At 35.1% G+C, this 9,501-nt stretch overlaps 1 protein-coding gene across 1 annotated transcript; it reads left to right on the top strand.

The window, feature by feature from the left end:
• Positions 1-69: 69 nt before the first annotated feature.
• On the top strand, positions 70-7,219 carry LOC128220372 (uncharacterized). The gene is made up of 5 exons (XM_052928739.1): positions 70-117; positions 536-1,320; positions 2,294-2,974; positions 3,317-3,358; positions 4,498-7,219. The coding sequence occupies exons 2-5, from the start codon at positions 670-672 to the stop codon at positions 5,269-5,271; spliced, it is 2,148 nt and encodes a 715-aa protein (XP_052784699.1). The 5' UTR covers positions 70-117; positions 536-669; the 3' UTR covers positions 5,272-7,219.
• Positions 7,220-9,501: the final 2,282 nt, after the last annotated feature.

The raw sequence follows: 9,501 nt of genomic DNA, 5'->3' as shown, positions 1-9,501 counted from the left end.
AAATAAAGCTATTGCGATAAATTAATGATAAGATAAACTTTATCAATTCATTGAAACCGTTTGAAGGCTAAGTGATGGATGAATGTAGCATTTTGTAAGGATTATTGCTTTCATAAGGTCTGTAAAAATATTTATACAAATAGTAAGACTAATAAAAGGATGTTAATTATAGCTGTATGTATTCGTCGTCTAAGTATAAATATTTGTGTGATATAAAAAGGAATGTTAAACTCTCCCCCCCCCTCTCTCTCTCTCTCTCTCTCTCTCTCTCTCTCTCTCTCTCTCTCTCTCTGTATATTTATGTATTCGTACTGAAAATCAAATGGGCATTTGCCCTTTAGCTCTACCCGAGGTTTCCGTCCTGTATCCGTCGTCTAAGTAGTAATACATGTGTGATATACAAAGGAATGTAAATCTCTCTCTCTCTCTCTCTCTCTCTCAAATAACATGCGGGGACATTCAGGGAATGACGTACTTAATTTGTTTAAATGTTTAAACCTCGTCTTGTGCAATGATAAAGATTTATTTTTTTCAGATTTCGTCTTCTGGTTCCTTTATTCGTCCAGATGAAATTCTGCATTTGAATTTGGGAATTGGACAAATTATTTGCCTGTGTACTTGATGACAATTAAATTTAGGCTTTAACTTGTCAAAAGGTAAACAACGAAAATGAAAGAAGTAAACAGTCTGTTCCTGTTTGCATTGGATCTAAATCACGAATTACTGAAGTTTGGAAACAACGACATCGCCGCCCACCCATCCTGTCCTACACTCATGTGTAAACACTGCCGAGTGGCACTAGTGTACAACTGTAAAAACCAAAAATGCGCACTGAATGGACCGTTCATTTCAGGAAATATCTTGCCCGGACATAAATGGCCGGAGTTTGCTTGTACTGGTTGCAAACGACCTTCAGAAGTCTTATCACTAATACCAAACTGTCAGCAAGGCTGTTTTAGTGAAGAGGCAAAAATTGATCGAGACCAGTTCGAACGTCTACAAGAAGAACACACGAGATTGTTTTACGAAATTAAGCCTGTTTTGTCTTATGTCAGTTTTATGTGTAAGGAGTTTCGATACGATAGAGTGATCTCTGCACTGGACATGGGAAACATTGAAAACATCTGTAAAACCGTTTTCAGCTTCTGGTTTTGCAAAGGTGTCACTTTTGAGGCTTGCGTTGGCTTCTTCGGTTTTGCAAAAGAGCTGATTTTGCATATGCATAAACTGAAACATCCATTGGAGACAGACGCTATGGATGTCCTCTCTACATTTATGAAAACCAATGTTGCACAATATATGGCAGATCAGAATGAATGGGTGAGTAATTGCATAACACAGAAACTCGATTTGGTGACCTTAAACTACACTTTATTTTATAAATGATGTCGCAATTATAAAATAACGCCCTTTTCTTGTTTTGATATGTAACTAGTTAAAGGCATTTTGGTGAGGGCATTTCACTGACCGTATATATAGCATATATGCACTGTGTTGTTTGTGGAGTTGAGTGCTGTTGTTCCTTGTTTCTTGTTTGTGATTTTCGTTATTGATATTTGTGTTCTTTGCCTTTGGCGTTAACCCTGCGCCATTAAACGGGTTTTATGTTTAAACCTTTGGCTACTGAAGTTGTTTCTGTAGTTTTTCACATACGTATTGTTTGTGGTGTTTGTATTTGTGTATGTGATGTAAGTTTGTTTTGGGTGTTTGTATCTGTGTATGTGATGTTAATATGTCTGTGTCTATAGTTCATTGTCGGTTGGGACCTTCCCTTGTGCCCATAAACAGTGTTTATTTTTAAATTTTCGACAACTAGGCTTGTTCCTGAAGTTTCCATTGTATTAGTGTAATAATTTGTGACATGACTTCTTAATCAATAACGTTTTTGTAACGTTTTATTAATTTAGCACGTTTGATCACCAAACAATAGTCATGACATCAAAATAAGACGGTCTTTGTCATAGTCCAATACGTAATTCATTTAACTGGTTTATTAAAATCTCGCCAATGTTTGTTTCGATCAATTTTAAAAATCATCAAGCAAATTCTTTATTAATGACAACTTATGTTATATGCTGTGATATTCTCTATTTATCTGGCTTGTTCATTGAGTATTTGTCCCGGTAGTTTCGCCTGATGAAACCGAGAATATCGTGTAATAACTGGATATGAAGTATTAAACGTAGAAAAACTTTAAGGAATCCTCGCTAAAGATTTTTTAATTGAAAAATGAAAAAAATAAATATAAATTTTTTTGAGCAAATATAAAACTTTATTCCCTTCTATATTTCAGAAAAAAACACTCGAAGACTTCTTCAAAACGCAAAAGCTTAGCATTGAAAACGAGATGACATGTCGACTTAGAGGTGTCGACAGTGAGCTAGGCTCATGTCTAGCTTTGAAGTGCATTTCAGCGAAAGCCTTCAACATTGCTGTTGTTGGCGAAACAGGCTCAGGAAAATCCTCGTTGATCAATGCCCTTCGTGGGATAAGGCCAGGAGAGGAGGGAGCTGCAGGGGTAGGGGTAACGGAAACAACGCTAGTGCGCTCACAATACGCAATCCCTTACAACGAGAACATGTTCTTAACTGATTTGCCTGGAATTGGGTCAGTTAAGATGACGGAAGAAATGTATTTGTCAATCGTTGAGTTTGCGTTTTATGACTTTTTCATACTTGTATCTTCACGCAGGATTACAGGTCGTGATATCTGGTTTGCGCAGCAAATTCGTAATTATGGAAAGGCATTTTTCTTTGTAAAAACAAAAATAGACATAGATATTGACAACGAAATTTTCGACCATGGCAAATCAGCAACAGAAACTACGTACCTTCTTCGTAAAGAATGTGAAATGGAAATGAAAAACATAGGCATGCACGACTCGGAAATATTTCTTGTAAGCTCAAGAAAGACCAACAAAGCAGATTTTGGAAAGCTGAAAGCCCAATTGGAATCGGGAGCAAGCATTGCAATTGTAGGTTTATTTTTGAAAGTATCTTAACAATCCCTCCCCCTCCAAAACTGTTAGAATTCTAGTTTACAACATTCAATAACATTTAATTACAATGTATTTGATAGACATTCGTTCATATGTGTGGTTCTCAGAATTGTTCGACCACATTTTTTTATTTACACATTAAATTAATGTATATAAATTTGCAAAACTAGTAAGACCCAAGAGATCTTTAATTATCTAAATAAGACTCTGTAAACATACATTAATTCATCTTTATCGAGACTACCAGCCAAAAGACGCTAAAAATGGATCACTCCGACTTCATGTTTTTTCAATGCATATTTTACCATATACCTTCAGATGTCAAGAGTAACGAAACGAAACGCCCTGATGCAAACGAAGGTAAGAAACTAATTTCAACCAGAATCAAAGACAAATTCTATATAAGTATATGCATTTGAAATGCATGAATCTATTAGATTAAGTAAAATATCTTTAAAAAAGATGAACATAGTAAAAAAATAAGCAAATGCGTTTATACTATTTCGAACATTGCTATTAAAAGTAAGGAGGTTCGGGAAAATAACATTTAACGGTGTGCGGATTTCACAGATAAAGACATTTTCATAAATAACAGCATCGTACATGTTAAGAATCGAATGTATTGCGAAATCTATGGACATCTCGGTTCCTTTGTGCAAGTTTATTCGATATGTTTTGTTTCAAAAAGCACCTGGTCAAAATGTTTTATTGTGAATAAATGTCCAGAATCTTCTTGACATTCCTCCTGTGTTTACATACAAAGCCTCTAGTATGCAAACAGCGCAATCGCCCAGAAGAGACAACTCTTATGCGGCTTAAACGAAAGGCAACCTATATGAGAGATGATGTATTCTTGCATACCGGACGTGTGTTTCCGGTCATGTGACTGGTGCTGGAAAAACTCATCTTACACCCCTCATGTAAGATGAGTCACGCGCAACAACGCGCCACTTCATATTCCTTTTATTGTATGGTTTATGAAAAGTATATTATGCAATTTCTATAAAGCGGAATCAAAAATATAAGTATTCAATACTTTAAAATAAAATTGAAAATAAATAATCGCAAAGCGCGATATTTTAAGGAACTATTTGACGTCGATAGTGTATTAAAATTACGGCGCTTTATGACGTCAGTACACAACGTCGCACGCGCTTTTTGGCGAAATGTACAAAAGTGAGTTTTCTACGTCAAATTTTCCACAAATTCATAATTTAAGGTATGCAAGAAAAAATATCAATCATGTTTTTCCGGTCCGGATAGAAAAATCCGACCCTCGGGCACGCGCGTAAGCCGGTAACGAGGCTTGCCGAGTTACCGGTCACGCAGCGTGCCCGAGGGTCGGATTTTTCTATCCATACCGGAAAAACATGATAGATACTTTTAGACATACATACATTGACAACGTTATAAGCTTTCATAAGACATATGTCCAAAGTGGTATAAACTAGCTCTCGCCGTTTCCGGGTCAAAAGTACATGCCATACTTTTATTTTCAGCGTCAAACAAAGATGAAATGTCAAGAGCAGTACATAAAAGTAGCCAACAGTCTGCAAGTTGTAGCGATGAGTCTGGACAATGAATCACGCAATATGAAACAGCTCAAGGTTGGCACCGCGAGCGTTTCTTTAGTGTGTGGTATAACATCATCGGCTTGTATACTTGCTGCACCAGCGACACTTGGAGCATCTCTTATTCCCGGCATCGTGCTAGGAGTAATAGCTGCCGCTTCTGCATTCACAACTGCTGGATCATCAATATTTGAACACTTTCGTCAGAAAAAGAAAGCGAAAGAAATGAAAGATTTGATTGAAAGAGAAATTGAAACGCCATGTTTAGACAGTGACGATGCTTTAGTTGAGTATAATGGCAGTTCCGAGCTCGGCGCTGCTGAAACAAAAGAAGATAAAGGAGGAGTAGGCGAGGTAGCAGGATCAACTATAGAAGCAATAAAAGGAGGATTAGGCGTGGTAACAGGATCAACTATTGGAATAACACTACGAGGCATTGAGTCAGGCGCAGTGACGACGCTGTCAAGTATGGCAAAGATAGTTCGCTTAGGGGGTGGCATTGTTGGATTAGTCGGCGTTCCATTCGACGTCTATACCATTGTCACACAAAGTATGGATTTACACAAAGGAAATTATTCTGCAGTAGCAAAAGAATTAAGAAAGAAGAAAAAGGAAATTGAGCGTAAGCTATTTCGATCTGCTTACAAGAGGCGGTGTCCGAATCCAGAACGATGCGCGTACATATGTGCGTCCATGTATTAAATGATGCCCGAATGCACATCAGTGTGCCAACATGTATTAAATTTAAAGCCAATAAAGGTTCACACGACATGCCGACCTACCCGATTTTTAAAAAAAAACTATGACAATATTAAATCTCTTAGTACACTGGACTTCGTACGTGAATTCAAGATCGAAGAACACTATTATTATGTTTGTATTACGAAACGACATGTCATAATAAACAGTAAAAACATTAATCGGAAACCAAACGCTGTTCAATCAGAAACACAAGAAGTACGCAAAATATACCCTACTACATGAAATCAAGAACTAGGCACAACATGATGGATTTTACTATGCAATCTACAAAACTGAACAACACTACACAATGAAGACAGAAACAAAGGTGTGCGCATCAATCAGAGCTTGTGTTGTCGAAAGCGTGATGTTTAATTCGACACTTTAAACACGTTATTATACACTTTATTTTGAGCTATGAATTATAGCAATGCATTTACGATCGTGTCAGGAAATACCTTTGATAATCCAGTGCTGGACCGGTATTCATTTGACATCTTATTTTTTTTGTTATTTTAAGCACTCTCATTCATAAGAGGTTTGATCACAATAAATCGGTGGTACACATAGCATCATCTCTCTGGTGAACGAGAATGATTTTAAGAAGAATTCCTAAATTTTCATTGTCCAATTTAAATAAAAGGATGATCATTCTTTACAAAAATGTTAGTATATTACATACTATTAATGAGAATACAGTATTTTATATAGTAGTTATATCATATTTATAGTTAGATACTTAACTTAAAAATGACTTAAGTTCGAAAATTCCCTAAGATGTTTTAAGAATACTGGCTGGTGTTTAATTTTGAATCAACACACTGCTATATTTTAACCATTGGACATTAGTGGATGCTTGTGTGTTTATTGCATGGTCGCTTGTTGTATCGTTGAATTTAAATATGAATCAAGATCATGTTTCATGATAGAAGGACAATTTGGAAATCAAATGAGTGCACAACAATCATACATCTGTTTTACAGCCATAAACAAGATTTATGATCAGTTCAAAGGTATGTGAAAACAATTCTGTGTTTTTATCTTGGCACGAAAAATACAAAAAACAACAACATAATTATAAACTTACTCTGCATATTTGTTCACTGAAGTTTGACATTATATCATTTCAATATAATCAGTTGTCGTTCATCATAAAAGGACATCGTTAATGCGAAGTGTCATTATGCATTGATGTTTTCTAATCTATCCTTACGGTGTATACTTAGTCAAAAAGGATATTGATCATCCTCGGCACCCAGTGTATTATAACCTATATAATATAGGTTCGTATAATATATAGGTTATAATACACTGGGTGCCGAGGATGGATATTGATATGGACAATTGGAAAGCAACAAGGCGATGGAAAAGATGATTAAAATATTTTTTTCACAATAATTGCAAGCCACTAGGCACATTTTCCTTTGCTTAACTAACATATTATTGTTTATTTCGCATACATGTAATGTAGAAACCACTTATATGATGATAGATATATGTTTTTCTTTGAAATTTTGTTAAATATGTAGAAATGGATTAAACGTGATCGAGCTTCAAATATATTTTAAACATTTCCAGTGTTAAGTTTAAACATATATTTCACAATAACTGCACGCCACTAGGCACAATTGCTTTTGCTAAACTAACATATTATTGTTTATTTCACATATCAGATGTATGTTTTTCCTTGAAATTAAGTTAAATATGTTGAAATGGATTAAACGTGATCGAGCTTCAAATATATTTTTAACATTTCCAGTGTTAAGTTTAAACATATTTCACAATAACTGCACGCCACTAGGCACAATTGCTTTTGCTAAACTAACATATTATTGTTTATTTCACATATCAGATGTATGTTTTTCCTTGAAATTAAGTTAAATATGTTGAAATGGATTAAACGTGATCGAGCTTCAAATATATATTTTAAACATTTCTAGTGTTAAGTTTAAACATATATTTCACAATAACTGCACGCCACTAGGCACATTTGCTTTTGCTAAACTAACATATTATTGTTTATTTCACATATCAGATGTATGTTTTTCCTTGAAATTAATTTAAATATGTTGAAATGGATTAAACGTGATCGAGCTTCAAATATAAATTTTAAACACTTCTAGTGTTAAGTTTAAACATATTTTTGAAGTCAATATTGATGAAAAAATTTCAACTCTTATAATGAATCTTGTAATAAATTCATCCTTTATTTTTGAAAATGGGAATTTAAAAGATCTTTAAAACGCTCACACAATATACTTAAAATAATGGTTCTACACACTAGGGCAACGTAGTTTGGAGTGTGTATGTAAACTGGTGTAAGTCTGTATTGTCCCGAACAGAAATAAAATTACATTGTTCATCAATTGACTTGTTGACTTCGTTATTACTTATCCCCCGCTATGATTTCATCATTATCAAATCTGGAACTGAACTACGTATTTATTCATAAGGAATAACTTAATATGAATAAGAGCGAGAAATAAATATATTGTAATGTGCGACGTCAAAGACGCAACATATCCTTTCAGAAATAGCATGCTCAACCGCTGAAGGGGTTGACTGGTCTTTTATATACATATATTCTCGGTCCACACGGAGACCTGGTCATTCCTATTTGCTTATTATCAATACATCAATGTATTACGAAAGGACTTCCGCCTTCAGCACAACGTAACATTACTTTCCCCTCCGAGAAGGCTCGTACCGAGTCTTGGCCTGAAAATCTCGTGGGTAAGGCAACTCTGACAGTTTTCTTCATGTTACACTATTGTTTTAACCATCCAGTACCATTTCCAAGGGGAGTTTGAATTAACGTTTAACGTAATTGTCAAATATCAAGTTGTATATAAGGAGATACCATCAAAATTGTATCCAAATATTACAAAAATGGTTTGACGATTCAAATATTAAACATGTATATCCTATTAAAAGAAGCCCTTAAAATAATGTCTTTTAGTCGAATGAATTGGTGAGTGTATACAAAATCAAGAAGCAGCAACAACAAACGTCTCTTTTCGCTCAAGCATCGAAGATCGATTGTGGAACATTTCGATTCATTCATCGAATAAGAAATTTGACCTATTTTATTTACAACACTGCAAGAACGTACGTGCTTAAATGCTTCATATGTTGGAAATTGTAATTCTGCCATTCAATATGTGTGTCCATTTTTAAGCATTTGACACATATCAGTTGTGAATATAAACATTATAAAATGATATATTCATACCAATTGTAAGTATTAAATTTCAAATACACATTGGAATATTTCTTATTAATGATCAATTTTTAATGTCCAGTTATAATCTATTATCGGCTATGAAGTTTGTTCGATTATTCAATACCTATAAAAACTAATATTAATAAATGTATGAGATTGATCTGTTTGGTATGCGGTTTTCAAGGATCGGTACGCAAGAGTGTGGTACGCGGTATGCTGAAACACGAAAGTATGCAATATTGCGAACGCATACTTGCGAAATTGATGCTCAGGATTTGGATAAAGATCATATATAAGGAAAGTTTTATTCGCACGAGGACACCGACAAAGAAGCTGTTTGTGAATGTCTTATTGGGCTTCGGAATTCTACCTATTTGCTAAGCAGTATTTGTACGCATTTCTGTAAGTTGGACTCAGCTGTCGATTCATAGACAGGCGTGTTATCTGCTCCTTTGAAAGAAAATTATCTCTATATTTGCCGTGTTTCATTATCATGATGATCGTAGGAAACGACATTGACTGTGCGAGCGGAATATTGGATCCTCAATTGTTAGTGTTGCGCATGGTGTCGCTAAGGGCAATCTGCTTCCATATCCGGTTTCTTATGGCGTTTAATTTACCTCCAACTTTGTTGCGTACATTATTTTTTTTAATTCAGTTTGTACATATTTTATTTTTCACGCTATCAGTCATGCTTTTTAAATTTTGCTTTACTTTATGTCTTACCATTTGTCTTACAACTTGCATTTTGTGTTCTTTGATATTGTCGAGTTCCTGTTTCAGATTGGCAAGATGCGCCACAGTGAAGCAGTATGGGATAGTTCGGGGGTGTTAGCTTAGTTATACTCGCACTTGGACCTTGCCCATTCGGCAAGTGCTCCGTTAAGAGTGTTAGTCATTTTAGGTTTTTGGAGCATATTGCACAGACAGAATGAAACTCTGGTTAGAGGTCCCCTGGTTCTTGAACG

This window comes from Mya arenaria, chromosome 15 (genome assembly GCF_026914265.1).
Source record: "Mya arenaria isolate MELC-2E11 chromosome 15, ASM2691426v1".
Taxonomy (NCBI): Eukaryota; Metazoa; Mollusca; class Bivalvia; order Myida; family Myidae; genus Mya; species Mya arenaria.
The sequence above is the reverse complement of the archived record's forward strand: the minus strand, read 5'-3'. Positions and strand labels throughout refer to the sequence as shown.

Coding starts and splice junctions, on each gene's coding strand:
- LOC128220372 (XM_052928739.1), top strand. CDS start 670: ATGAAAGAAGTAAACAGTCTGTTCCTGTTTGCATTGGATCTAAATCAC. Junction 1,321..2,293: donor TGGCAGATCAGAATGAATGG/GTGAGTAATTGC, acceptor TCTATATTTCAG/AAAAAAACACTCGAAGACTT. Junction 2,975..3,316: donor CGGGAGCAAGCATTGCAATT/GTAGGTTTATTT, acceptor ATATACCTTCAG/ATGTCAAGAGTAACGAAACG.